This window comes from Loxodonta africana, chromosome 12 (genome assembly GCF_030014295.1).
Source record: "Loxodonta africana isolate mLoxAfr1 chromosome 12, mLoxAfr1.hap2, whole genome shotgun sequence".
NCBI lineage: Eukaryota > Metazoa > Chordata > Mammalia > Proboscidea > Elephantidae > Loxodonta > Loxodonta africana.
In genome coordinates this window covers 79,872,805-79,887,157 of record NC_087353.1, presented here as the reverse complement: position 1 = coordinate 79,887,157, position 14,353 = coordinate 79,872,805, and the positions used below count along the sequence as shown (strand labels likewise).

The 14,353-nt window shown below is 46.4% G+C and overlaps 1 protein-coding gene across 2 annotated transcripts in view; it reads left to right on the top strand.

The window, feature by feature from the left end:
• The first annotated feature begins 58 nt into the window (after positions 1–58).
• The window catches only part of GGA2 (golgi associated, gamma adaptin ear containing, ARF binding protein 2), a 31,732-nt gene continuing 17,437 nt past the window's right edge, over positions 59–14,353 (top strand). Inside the window, exons 1-5 of one of the 2 annotated variants that reach the window (XM_023558837.2) lie at positions 59–189; positions 11,352–11,436; positions 12,283–12,358; positions 13,288–13,386; positions 14,097–14,220. In XM_023558837.2, coding sequence (XP_023414605.1) covers positions 90–189; positions 11,352–11,436; positions 12,283–12,358; positions 13,288–13,386; positions 14,097–14,220 — 484 coding nt within the window. In that variant the 5' untranslated portion in view covers positions 59–89. The remainder of the gene's footprint in view (positions 190–11,351; positions 11,437–12,282; positions 12,359–13,287; positions 13,387–14,096; positions 14,221–14,353) is intronic. The other variant, XM_010598448.3, reaches the window with a different exon arrangement.

Below are 14,353 nucleotides of genomic sequence, written 5' to 3'. Positions count from 1 at the left end.
GCGGAGCAAGCCAGGAGGTAGCAACGGCGGCGATAGCAGCAGCTGAAAGGGGCCGGAGCTGCTGCGGCCACAGCAGCGGCGCTGGGTCGATGGCGGCGGCTGCGGTGGCAGCGGGGTCCGGGGCGGCGGAGGGCACCGAGTTTGCGGAGGGGCCCCCGGGGCAGGCGGTGGCACTGGAGCTGTGGCTCAGTGAGTAGCGGGGGGCCGCCCCCTGGGAGGGCGCAGCGGCGCACGTGAGGCCCCACTTCCCGCCTCCTTGATCCTTTCTTAGGAGGTTAGCGGGCGGGTGGACGGCTTTGGGGTGGGCCCAGCGGCCGGGGAGGGGGACTGGGGCTCGCCGCTTGTGAGAAGGTCGCCCGGGTCCCCCCCGAGAGGAGTCCAAGGCTCCGCCGGCTCTGCAGACCTGAGACCTTTGCTTCCCTCCCCCACTGACCACTCCCCTCCCCCCCCCTTTTTTTAGTAGCAAAACATTCTCATTATTAACCGTAACGGCTAACGTTTATTGAGCTTTTCTTTTGTGCCAGGCACTGTGCTGAAAGCATTTCAGCCATTGCTGATCCTCGTTAGGACCCCAGGAGCTAGCTTCTATTATTATCCCCGCTTTAGAGACTTAAGGAGACTCAGTCTTGCAAGATCGCGCAGCCTCCTGCAGTCGGTTTGGAGCTGCCTCTAACGTCGAAACAGTTTCTTTACACCTTTTGTAGATGTTTATTATGGCCAGACTTATGTATGTTGTCTCCTGTAAGCTTCCGGGCAGTCCCCAGGATAACGGCTTTTACTGTCCTGGTTTTACCGATAAGGAATTGAGGTTCAGCGAGGATAAAGAATATACCCCTTGCATACTCTGACTTGTAGGGTCGCTTTGAGTCGGAATCGGCACTGGGTTGTTGTTTTCGTATTACTAGTTAGTGGTGTGCTAGGTGCTCAAGATACCGAGGTGGGTAACACAGGGCCTTGTCCTCAAAGGCGTTTTTTTTTTTTTGCTTGTTATTTAACTGTAGATGAAGGTTTACAGAACAAACTAGCTTTTCATTAAACAGTACACATATTGTTTTACGACACTGGTTGCCAACCCCACGACATGTCGACACTCTCCCTTCTTGATGTTGGGTTCCCTAATGCCAGCTTTCCTCTCCCCTCCTGCTGTCTAGTCCTTGTGCCCGGGCTGTTGTGTGCCCCTTTAGTCTCGTTTTGTTTTATGGGCCTGGCTAGTCTTTGGCTGAAGAGTGAACGTCAGGAGTGACTTAATTACTGAGCTAAAAGGATGTTCAGGTGCCATACTCTCGGGGTTTCTCCAGTCTCTGTCAGGCCAGTAAGTCTGGTCTTTATGTATGAGTTAGAATTTTGTTCTACATTTTTCTCCAGCTCTGTCCAGGACCCTCTATTGTGATCCCTGTCAGAGCAGTCAGAGACTTTTTTTAGTGGGTACAAACACCGTATAGTTTGATGAGAAGGTGGGGGTTTGGTTCCATTAAACTTGTGGTGGTAGGAGTTGGTTTGTTTACCTGGGAGCTGTCACAGCAGAGGGAGCATTTGAGTGGAGAAAGGAAACAGTAGCATTCCAGACCGAGGACACTGCAAAAGCTGGGGGACAAGAGAGTGCAGAACATTCTGGTGGCAACAAGTAGGTCAGTGTTGCTGGAATGCAAAGTCTAAAGAGCAAAGAATCTGGAAATGAGGCTACACAACTAATTTGTGAAAGATTGCCAAGATCTTGTATACTACAGAAAGCAGTTTATGTTTTATCCCGTGATGGTGGGCTGTTGGGGAGTTTTCTGCAGAAGAACCTGTAATCAGGTGTGTCTGCTAGAAGCATCATCACAGGAGCCCCCATGTGGGAGCTGAATTGGTTAGGCAGGGTGAGACTTCAGGCAGGGAGTGTAGGAAAAAAGCTATTTTGGCAGTGTTTAGTGGCTGAAGTAGGACAGAAACAGTGGGATTGGAGAGTAGGCAGTGCCCACCAGAAATTATTAGATTTAAGATGTTCCACTAGTTTCATCCCATCTGGAGCAAGGGAAAATGAAGAAAACCAAAGACACAAGGGAAAGATTAGTCCAAAGAACTAATGAGGCACAAATACCACAGCCTCCACCAGATTGAGTCCAGCACAACTAGCTGGTGCAGGGCCACCACCACTGACTGCTCTGATAGGGATCACAATAGAGGGTCCTAGATAGGGCTGGAGAAAAATGTAGAACCAAATTCTAACTCACCAAAAAAAAAAAAAAAAAACAGACTTATTAGTCTGGCAAATACTGGAAACCCCAAGAGTATGACCCCCCCAGACACCCTTTTAGTTCAGTACTGAAGTCACTCCTGAGGTTCAACCTTCAGCCAGTGATTAGACAGGCCCATAAAACAAAATGAAACTAAGTAGACATACCAGCCCAGGGGCAAGGATGAGAAGCCAGGATGGGACAGGAAAGTTGGTAACGGGGAAAGCAAGGTCAACAAGGGGAGAATGTGGACACATCATAGGGGGGTTGGCAACCAGTGTCACAAAACAACATGTATATTGTTTAATGAGAAGGTAGTTTGCTCTATAAACATTCATCTAAAGTACAATAAAAAATTATCAGGCAGAATCAGCAGCCTTGATGCATTGGAATGGTGGCAAGAGATCAGAATCTAGGATGGACCTTAGGTTTTGGGCTCAGATAATTGGTTGGTTAGAATGTCTCACCTGTGGGGAGGAGCTGCTTTAGGAAGGAAGAGGTAGTTGAGTTGTTGGGTTTGAGGTGCTTACGGTGCAGTCAAAAAGAGATGCTCTCTTAAGCTAACTCCTGAGGTCACCTTGTAGCTAAATGACAAATTGGCTCAAAAATTAATGAATATCACCCGAAGTACTATGCTCCTTTAAAAAATTATCTATATGAGACCAAACGGTCAACAAGTACTTTAAAACAGTGGTGAGACTGTGAGGGGCCAGGGAAACCAGATTAATGGAAACAGAACAACCAGAATGGAAATAACGAGAATGTTCATGCATTGTGAAGAATGTAACCAGTGTCAGTGAACAACTTGTATAGAAATTGTTGAAAGGGAAGCTAAACTGCTGTGTAAACCTTCACCAAAAACACAATAAAATATATATATATATATTTTTTAAAAAAAGCTCTCTAGGCAGTTGGTTAGCTCCAGAGAGGTTGAGAGTTTAAGGCAGAGTTTGGGAGTCAGCAGCTCGTTGGCAGTGTGCTTGTCTAGAGAGGGTATGTATATTAAAAAAAAAAAAAAGGCAAGGGTTTGGAGATGAAGCATGGGAACCCAAGTATTTAAGGGGCAGACCTACGAGCAGCCTGATGACTGAGGGTGGAGCAGACAGGCAGGAGAGCTGGGAGAGGGGAGAGCCACAGATACCAAAGGCAGGGGTATGGTTGGTAGTTTAGCTGCTGAAAGTGGAGTAGGGTGAGGAAGGATAAGTTGTCTGACTTTGGCAACTAAAAGGTTATCATTGAGATATCTTTAAATTACTGGTGGGAATGGAAGGTAGTTGATATAGGATCACTCTGAGTCTATGAGTCGGAACTGACTTGACAGCATCTAAGAACAACAACAATTAGGAGCTAGGAGCCCTGGTGGTGCAGTGGTTAAAGTACTTGGCTACTAACCAAAAGGTTGGTGGTTTGAACCCCAGCTGTGCCACGGGAGAAAGATGTGGCAGTCTGCTTCCGTAAAGACTTACAGTCTTGAAAACCCCGTGGGGCAGTTCTGCTCTGTCCTATAGGGTTGCTATGAGTCCACGGCAACTGTTTTTTTTTTTTTTAATTAAGAGGTTATGGAGAACTGTAGGTTTAGAATTGCATTGCACAAAAAGTGAGTAAATGGCTTGGGTACAATAACAACTAGCAGCTGACCCTGGTGGAGGAGATAAGAGGGAGTGCCTGGAACTATGTCTGCCTCCACAGAGAGTTCATGCTGTGACCAAAGAGGGGTTCTTCAGCTTTTTGGGGATAATGGGGGCCTGAAGTTGCTGGATCTTCCAGCTTTTCAGGGAGGGGTGGAAACCTGCATTTCTGTGTGAAATCTTCTGAATTTTTAAAAGTTGACAAAACCAAACCCAAAACCGAAACCCAGTCTGACTCATAATGACCCTGTAAGACCGAGTAGAACTGCCCTGTAAGGTATCCAAGGACGTGGCTGGTGGATTGGAACTGCCAACCTTTTGGTTGGCAGCAGAGCTTTTTACCACTGCACCACCAGGGCTCCAAAAGTTGGCAAGTACTCTGAAGTATAAAATCTGCCTGGTGCAGGCCAGACAGAATTTATCTGTTGGGAGGATGTGGCCACTGGCCTCTGGCTTTTGTTTTCATGTTTCTTGAATATGGAAGGAGAGAGTTAACTAGAAGGAATCAGGGAGTTAAGGAGATTTTAAAAGGAGACAGTGGGTTTGTGAGTCTTTTTGCTTAAGGGCAGCAGAAATAACTTCTTTTTCCCACCAATTTCAGCAAGAGTAATGGCTTTCCTGGTTCTTGTTCCAGTTTGGGTCCTGTATCTGTCTTGAAATCAGGATAGCCAGGAGGGTGAAATATGCAGAATGCCAGGCCTGTGGGTGGGTGCGGTACCCATTCCCAGATCAAAGGGCGAGGGAAGGTAACAGAGTCAGCCAACACCTGAAAGGGGACTTAGAGGTACTGCAGGAGGAAAGAGCTGGAGCAGGAAGGGGTGACTGGGGCTCACAAAGAGGAAGGGCACCATTTGTTTTCTGAGGGTTAGGGGAAGGAGATAAAGATGATTGCACAAGCAAGCTTGTCAGCGGTCCCCCCCACCCCAGCCCCCGCACCACCACGTAGTCTCTGTGGAGGCTGCCTGCTGAGTGTTAAGGCGGAGGTGGAGTAGGAGGTGGAGTAGCGGGTTTGAGGAAGATGGGGAAGATTGGGAATGGCTGGTAAGAAGCAAAAGGGAGCCCACCTGAACACTTTGAGGACAAAGTTTCTCAGCCTCAGCACGATTGACATGTTGAGCCCTGTCTTAGTCGTCTAGTGCTGCTATAACAAGAAATACAAGTGGATGGCTTTGAGAAATTTATTCTCTCGTAGTCTAGTAGGTTACAAGTCCAAATTCAGGGTGTCTGCTCCAGGGGAAGGCTTTCTCTCTCTGTCGGCTCTGGGGGAAGATTCCTTGTCATCAGTCTTCTCCTGGTCAAGGAGCTTCTCGGGCACAGGGACCCCAGGTCCAAAGGACATGCTCTGCTCCCAGTGCTGCTTTCTTGGTGGTATGAGGTCCCCAACTCTCTGCTTGCTTCCCTTTACTTTTATCTCTTGAGAGATAAAAGGTGGTGCAAGCCACACCCCAGGGAAACTCCCTTTACCTTGGATCAGGGAGGTGTTACAATCCCACCTAATCCTCTCAACATAAAATTACAATGACAAAATGGAGGAGAACCACACAATACTGGGAATCATGGCATAACCAAGTTGACACATATTTTTGGGGGGACACAGTTCAATCCATGACAAGCCCGATAACTCTTAGTTGTGGAAGGCTGTCCTGTGCATATAGGACGTTTAGCAGCATCCTGTAGAATCGAGTGGCCTCTACCCACTAGATACCAATAACACACCCCTCTCCCCAGTCATGACAGCCAAAAATGTGTCCAGATCTTGTCAAATGTCCTCCGGAAGGGGAGGGGCACAATCACTTCCCCACTCTTGAGATCATGAAGCATTAGAAGGACTGTTAATGGGACAGCAGGAATGTGTGTTGGCAGTCCTCCTGGTTGTGTGATTTCTCTTCCTCCCCCCAGTAGCAGCAGAGAAAGTGAACTGTATTTTAAATGAGATTTACTGGGGTAGGTTATAGGGGGTGGAGGAGGTGCCATATAGAAGGACAAGGGTGGAGGGTAGAAGGGCTGATGGTGTGGCTGGGACAGGAGTGTAGGTGAAGGGATTCACTGTGTGTCTAGGTTAGATGGAGAAGTAAATCTAGATGGGGGCTAAGGAAGGTCTGACCTCGGGTTCCTGGCTGAACTTCCCTCAGCAAGCAAGCAGCTGTCTTTTAAATGGAAATGATAATAATACCTCCCTCTTAGGGTGGTTGTGGGGGTCCCAGGAGTTAATGCACATAAAGCACTTAGAGTAGTGCCTGGTGCAGACCAAGTGCCCAATAAGTTAGTTATTATCGTTAGTCCTTTAGTTGCAGGTGACAGAAAACCAACTTATATTTGCTTTTTGAGAAAGTAAGGCCCAGGGTAGGGCCAGGCTAGCTCAATCCGAAGCTCCATGGCGTCACCAAGCTGCATTTCTTCTCTTCAGCTGTCACTGTTTTGCTCTGCTCCCTGCTGCAATGCCAGCAGAAATAATTTCTTTTTCCCATTAATTTCAGCAAGAGTAATGGCTTTCCTGGCTCTTGGTCCAGTTTGGGTCCTGTATCTGTCTTGAAATCGGGATAGCCAGGAGGGTGAAATATGCAGAATGCCAGGCCTGTGGGTGGGCGTGGTATCCATTCCCAGACCCAAAGGGTGAGGGAAGGGAACAGACTCAACCAAATTTGGGACCTTTAGCACTGAGGAGAGAGGATTCCCCCAAAGGAACATCAGGAACCTGTTGCCAGAAACACATGCTTTAAAAATACAAACAGAAATCTTCTATGCATTCTGTTAAAAGCTTTTTCCCCACTTAACAGAATATTTGAATCACTGTTCCAAGTTACTGCATATATAGCTTCCTTGTTCTTATTGTTGGGTGTAGTACAATTTTTTTTTAACCAGTTCCCTATTTGTGTACATTTGAGCTTGTTGCCAGCCTTGTGCCATTAAAAGTAGCACTTTGTTCCTCTTGATTACTTGATTCTAGCTCTGATAGTGCTGCCAGGGAGGCAGTAGCTTAGTTAAAGTCAAGTGCTCAATAAATCCCCGTCTTCCTTCTGTCTGGACTTACTCCTAGGTGCTGTGTACTGTCCTCCTTCCAGTCCCCCGTTTATGCCTCTTTCGGAGCTCTGGAGAGGTCTGGATTGCAGTCTGTTTATGTGCAGGTAGTCCCGACTTAAGACACATTCAAGTTACGACGAACTGCACTTACGATTGTGTTTTATTTTGGTATATCTTATCGTTGGTAATAGGTACTACATACAATGTTAAAACATGTCTAAGTTTATATGTGATGTTTCCAACCCCCAAAAACAAAGGTCGGATTTATAAAGATACTGATAAATAAAATGCAGTAATCATGAAAACTAAAAAAAAAGAGATATTCGACCTGTCAGAACTGACAACAGTCATCAGAACGTAACCCAGTCATAAGTTGGTGGCTACCTGACCTACTCCTCAGTTGTTGACTATCTCATTAACCGACATTTAGCATTTATGACAACAGTGGCCGTGAAGCATCCCCTACCTCTAGGAGGGTCTCCAGGTTGCCTGTAGAAAGCTCGGCCTGCTGCCCCTCACCCTGTGCTCCCTCCTGCCAGCAGGGGCGCCATGTCCAGCTGCAGAGCAGGATGGCCTCCTCTGTGGCCGTGGCCTCCAGGCAGATGCCCAGGCAGCCCTAAGCCAGAGTGGGCATCTGGCCTGGGTCCCCAGCTCCTATGCGTCCTGATGCCCTGTAGCTCAGAGTTGCTGTGGGGTGGGAAGGGAGGAGAGTTATCCAAGAGGGAGTTGGGAAGAAAGGATTGATTGCGAGTTTAATGACATCCCAGAGTGAGCCGAACTGGGCCTAAAGCCTCTGCCTGGGGGGTTCGGGTGCATGGCCAGGCCCCCAGCCCCCTCACTGGAAGTACTGGGATCATGAACACAGGGCTTGCAGGGGTGGAAATGGAGTGCAGGAGGAAGGCGAAGTGGTTAAGCTGTGGGCCCTTCAGCCACACATCCTGCTTAATCCAGCTTTGTCTCCTCCAAGCCTCCTGCTCTGCAGAGGAGTAATCCATATCTGGACTTGTCACAGTGATGAGCACATCAGTAAATCTTAGCTGTTTTTATTTCTGTGATCATATTTTCTAAATAAAAAAAATCAGACAAATGGATGGTCTGAAAACAAAAGAAGAATTCCTCCATTTTCACATAACACCAATTTTCGCATAACAACCTGGTCTTTGGACCCTAACCATGTCAGTGAGTGAGGAGTGGATATATTAATCTTATTTTTGGGCCGTAATAAACCTTGAATGCATCCTCATGATACAAGATAGAACAAATGAAAAAAAAACTTAAATTTTCTAGATCTTCTTATGTATTAGTTTCCTAAGGCTGCTGTAACAGGATAAAATGGGTGGCTTTAAGGAACAGAAATTTATTGTCTCAGAGCTCTGGAAGGTGGGAGTCTAAGATCAGGGTGTTGGCCATGGTGGTTCCTTTGAGGGAGAATCTGTTCCGTAACTGTCCTAGCTTCTGTAGCTCCATGCGTTCCTTGGCTTGCTGGTGCAGTGTTACCTGGTGTGATTTTCTGTTTGTCTCTGTCTTTTTTTTATAAGGATACCACTGTGATTGGAGTAGGGCCTCATGTTGACTGATAACATCTTCAAAGGCCCTATTTCCAAACAAGGTCATGTTCACTGGTATCAGGAGATACAAGTCAATCTGTAACACTTGGGTAAAGGGTTTGGAACATGATTTAACCTCTTAGAGGTTTTCTAGTTTTTTCTTTTGAAACAGCTGTTGCCTGTCTGTACTGTGACTTTTCCATTTTGTGACAGGTGAGCGGGGAGAGGGCTGGATTCTCTGTGGTGAGCTTGGGTCCTCAGTGCTGTTCTCTGCCTTTAGGTCCAGTCAGTCACATGTTGAGGTCATAATGCCTTTGGAGTGTCGACCTTGACCTTGTAGTGAACTGCAACTAAAGCATTTTCAGTTTTAGGGTAGAATTATCTTAGATGATTCAGACCCTGTTCATCAGAATCTCTGAGAATCATTGCTTGAAATAATTTATTTAGTGAATATTTGCTTTGTACCTATGAGTAAGGCATGGGCTAAGCACTGTAGGGAATATATGGTATTTGAAAGTTTTAGTCCCTTTAGGTATAAAAAACCAAAAACCCAGTGTCGTCGAGTCGATTCCGACTCTTAGCGACCCTATAGGACAGAGTTTCCACGGAGCGCCTGGTGGATTTGAACTGCCAACCCTTTGGTTAGCAACCATAGCACTTAACTACTATGCCACTAGGGTTTCCCCTTTAGGTGTAATATTCTTAAAAAAAAAAAAAAAAAAGCAGAGACCACGTATTAAAGTAGTAAACAGTAGCCTTAAAAAAAAAAAAAAAAATTAGCTATCCTTTATTGTTTGCTATGTGCTGCTATTCTGAGCACTTTACACACTGTCTCGTTTAAATCTCATAAAACAGTCCCATTAGGAGAGTCCTGTTGTCCTTATTTTATAGTTAAGGAAACAGGGTCAGAGAACCTGAGGGCATGTAACTAATGAGGGGTGGAGTTAGAGATCCCAATTATAAAAGAGCTGCAGGTGAAATAGGGAACTTCTGAAAGAGATGGCTCTGTTTTGTGGGGTTGGGAGATAAAAGACCAAGTAAGTCTGTATGAAGAGATCACATTTGAATTGAGGCTTGAGGGCTGCTAAGATTTTGAGAGGTAGAATATAGGGAAGGAGCTTTGAGGGCAGGGAATGGTGAGGGGTATGTGGGGCTTGATATCGGATTGATTTAGTCTCATTTGTTGAGTTATTGTCTTGGAATGGACCCTCACAGCTGAGCTGGGGAAGCACATGATTTCTGCATGACATAAATGTGGCTGCAGTCAGGAAGTTAAGCTCTAGATTGACTGTGGAGTCTTAGGTAATCAGAACGGAGGAGGATTAGTCAGACTGGAGCAGTGGGAGGAAATTTTCTGGAGAAGATGGAAATTTGATGGGCCTTAAAGGAATGGAAAGGATTTTGAGAGGAGAGGAGTGGGCATTCAGTCAAGAGGAGTGATAACATCAGAAATAGGACCCTAAGAATGAGCTTTTTTGTCAGGACTGGCAAGATATTTCATTGAGAGGCTGGGTGAGCCAGGACAGGCTGACCAGTTGAGGGGCCTAGGAGATTTTATGAAAGGGCAGGACAAAGAGCATGTTGGCAACTCCTTTGTGAGAGAATGTGGACAGGTTCGATAGGGAGGTGGAGCATGTTGGCCCTGGAGTGGGCCTCCTTGCTGGACGCTGGACGGGGATTCTAGCCAGCAGCTGTGGGAGACAAGAAAGCCACTACCGTCTCCTAGCACTGGAGAAGACACCTCTAACCTCTTCTTCCAGCAAGAATGGGGAGTGCTGGAAGGGGAGCCATTTTCAGGACAATAGTTTGTTAATCCATTTGCTCATTCACTCAGCGAATACTCATTGAGAGCATGCCACGTTCAGATACTGTGCTTGGCTAGTGAACAGCACAGGCATGGTCCCTCAGTGGAGCATGGCCTCACCTCATGCCTTCTGACAATCCTCCTCACTCCAGTCCTCTTCTGCTCTTGGTTGTGCCCTGATGCCCTGTGATACTCAGTGTTTTCAGATTCCATCCAAATATGAATGTGTCAGTGGGGGAGATCCTAGTGTAGTTGGACCTAGGTTCCCTCGGGATGAGTAAGGCAGCAAAGAGCGAAGACGTCTCAAATCCCTGTTGTCAAATTGGGCAAGCAGCTGACCTGGGGGAGATTCTTATATAAGATGTCAGAGAGGGTCTTCAATGAGCTGAGGTTTAGGGGAGTTGCTTTTTTGGAGCTGATGGGTTGGCCAGGTAGAGTTACCCAAGAGCATATGATACGTCATAGTCCTTAGTCACACAGCTAAGACAACCTCCACGTGGCCTCTCAGGTGGTGGCCTGTGTCAATCCACATTACATTGGGGGTCCTGAAATGGGGCATAAAGGAGGCACATGCAGGTCCAGCCTGCACTGGAAGTGGAGCCATTTCCAGGACAATAGTTTGTTAATCAATTTGTTGATTCAGTCAGTCAACAAATACTCATTGAGAGCATGTCACTTGTCAGACAGTGTGCTTGACTGGTGAACAACACAGGCATGGTCCCTGCCCCTTTCAGGTCTCCGCCCACTGGGCCTGATTCCCCAAGGATGTGATGTCACAGCCCTCAGCGGTCAGGCTTTTAGAGGGGTGTATGTTTCTTTCTTTTTTTTTTCTAATTTATTTTGTTGTTGAGAATATACACAGCTAAACATACCAGTTCCACAGTTTCTACATGTATGATTCAGCAACATTGATTACATTCTTCTCATCGTGCAGCCATTCTCACCCTCCTTTTCTGGGTTGTTCCTCCCTCATTAACATAAACTCACTGCCCCCTGAGGTTACTATCTAATCTTTCGAGTTGCTGTTCTCGATTTGATCCCATTTAGATACTCCTTAAAAGAACATAATATTCAAGGCAGACCTTTTTTGTATATTTCTTTTTATCGTGGGTTCTTTGATTTTTCTCCTTAACAGATAAAGCTACAGACCCAAGCGTGTCGGAACAGGATTGGTCGGCTCTCCAGAATTTCTGCGAGCAGGTGAACACTGATCCCAACGGGTAAGATGATTTTCACACACATGATTGACTAGCAGGTGCCTGCCATGCTCTCTCAGGGCTATTTCACACAGTTAGGCTTGCTTTCTTGTTTGTTTTTTTCCCCACAATCTGTTGAGAACATTATTTCATTGTTCTGCATATAGCAAATTCCTGGTATTAAAAAACAAAAACGGAATAGTCACTTTGCAACTGGCAATTATTAAAAAACATTTAAGTAGTGTTGTTAAACACTAATGGTCAGGAGAACTCTGCATGTTGCAGACAAAATGCAGCTGGGTTACGTGAAAGAGATCATTGTATTCTCTGTCATTTAAATATAATCTTCTTGGGTAACAAAAACCAGGAAGAGGGTAAGGTTTTATTGAATTGACTGTTTCCAAAGTGTCCGATTAGGAGCTGAAATATAAAGTCAGTCATCCAGATGTTTAATCTATATGTTGCTGAATATTCAGCTATTTTGAAATGAGCCAGAACTTTGATCCCTGTTTCTCCTGAAGTGTTTACTGAGCATTTATGATACGACAGACAGGGTCTGTGTTGTTCAGGACCTGTTACATGGGGGCTGGGCCTGCTGACTGTCCAGCTTGGAGTTTGAGGGTTTGGTTGGCTGGAGGGAGAATGATGTGCCCTGGACAGAAGGAGGACCCTCGGGCTGTGGGTGAAAGAAGGGGGAGTGGAGTTGGCCCCCTCTGAGGCTCGTCCTGCATGGGCTACCTGCCAGTCACGTTCCACCTCTGCCCTGGGACACGAGCTCCTGGCAGAGAGGTGACTTTACTGAGCATACCCTGCGTGACCGCTTAGTGTGTCCTCCCCTCTCAGAGTCCAGGTCTCTTTGTTTTCCCTTAGCCCAACACATGCGCCCTGGCTGCTGGCCCACAAGATCCAGTCTCCACAAGAGAAGGAAGCTCTTTATGCTTTAACAGTGAGTGCAACTTGCCCCTTAGCCTAAGCCTTCCTGTCCTGACGCTGAAGAGGTTGCTGGGAGGGACTTCGCCTTTGCTCCAGGCTCTTTTTGACTGTGTCGGGGCATCTGGGAAGTTCATATTCACAGACCCTGAGAACAGCAGGCTGTAGGGAGTCCTGGGCTCAGATTGCCCCATCTTAGATCTGTTTCTAGAGAGCAGCACTGAACCCGTTTTGGGAGAAGGAAAGGAAGGTTTTATTTTCTTTCTTTTCTTAGGCCAGGGCTGGCAAGTCCACGTGTTCACAGGGACCAGCCTGGTAACATAAATGAGTGAAGCAGCTGGGTAAAGCCCACAGAACTGGAGAGCATGTGCTGAGTTAAAGAGTGCAGCTGCTGCACAGGGCCATCTGGCTATTGGCCAGGCGTGAGTTCGGACCCAGTATTGATAGAACTTTCCATTTTCCGAGAGAAACCATAAATCCACATTTTTATATGAATTCTCTGAATATTTATATGCTTATGACTATTTTGAAATGTTGAAAACCATGTGGACCCAAGGAAATGTATGTAGCCCTAGCTTGCCCCTTTTGACTTACCAGTTCTTGGGCACTACATGTCAGATAGCCGCCTCTGGGGAGAGGTGATTCTCTGACCAGTTTCACCTGCTAAAGGAACTTCCCTAAAAGGTGAGGTTACCTCAGGGCACACAGACCTCACAGAAATGTTTCCGGGGTACAAACCTGGCAGTTAAACAGCAAGATCCAACAGGTGGCATATTTTCTTAATCTAAAAATGTTGCCCTTTTCCCAAAACCCCAGTGCCATCATAGGCTTGGGAAAGCATTAGCTATGGTACCAGTAAAGTCACCAGCAAGTGCTTATTAGATTCCAGGGAAGCCCTGGTGCCACTGGCTTCCCCTTTCTCATGGCGTCCCGTGTTCTGTGCAGGTGTTGGAGACCTGTATGAACCACTGTGGAGAGAAGTTCCACAACGAAGTAGCCAAGTTCCGCTTCCTGAATGAGCTGATCAAAGTGTTGTCTCCAAAGGTGAGTACCCCCCCACCCCCTAGACTCAGCCTTGCCCACTGTACTCCACCTGCCCGTAACCTTCAAACTCCTGTCACCCTTCTTAGGCCAGAGCAGGACTGTGCAGGGACAGAACCTGCCAGCTTGTCTCAGGCTTGTGAGAGGTCTGAAGCTTTCTCCTTCAAGGTCTAGGATGATGGTCATCCTTATCAGCTGCCCTTTTATTGCTAGCATTTTCAAATTCTCCCTTATGAATGGATGGTCTGGAGGAAGTCTATCTTGGAGGCACAGCTTTCCTGGTTGAGATAGCAAGAGAGAGTTGGTGTAACTTTACTTTCCATATCACTTCTTGCCTCATTCTCTGCCTTTTCCTTCCCAGCACTGTCTTAACAATGTTCCCCACTGTTCTAGGGTAACAAACATTGGTTGAGCACTTACTTTCCCTTCTCAAAATATGGATGTCCTCAGTGATATAGACAAGGTGCAGATCTAGGCTCCTATATGATGGGCGTTTAATTTTAGCAGTTTTGGAGATTGACTCCTTGAAACCTAGAAGGAGCTTTGGGGCTGGGCTGTGCCTCAGCCCTCTGTCTTAGGTTGTGTCTCGCTCTTAACCAGCTATGGGCAGCTCACTTCTGGGCCTCAGCAGCCATTTCTTTAGTGAAAGTGCTTGCTAGATTGTCCACTAAATTTCTTTCAGCTCTATAATTCTCTTTCCTTTTTCCTTTCAGTACTTAGGGTCCTGGACCACAGAAAAAGTTAAAGGAAGAGTCATTGAAATACTCTTTAGTTGGACAGTCTGGTTCCCAGAAGACATCAAGATCCGAGATGCTTATCAGATGCTGAAGAAACAAGGTCTGGCTTCTCTTTGCATTCCCTTTTGACAGTATGTTGTTTCTTTTTTATATGCCTTGTAATTTTTTGTTGAGAGTTGGGCATCTTGGTAGGACAGTGGGGACTGAGGTAAATAATTTTTATGCTTGAAAAT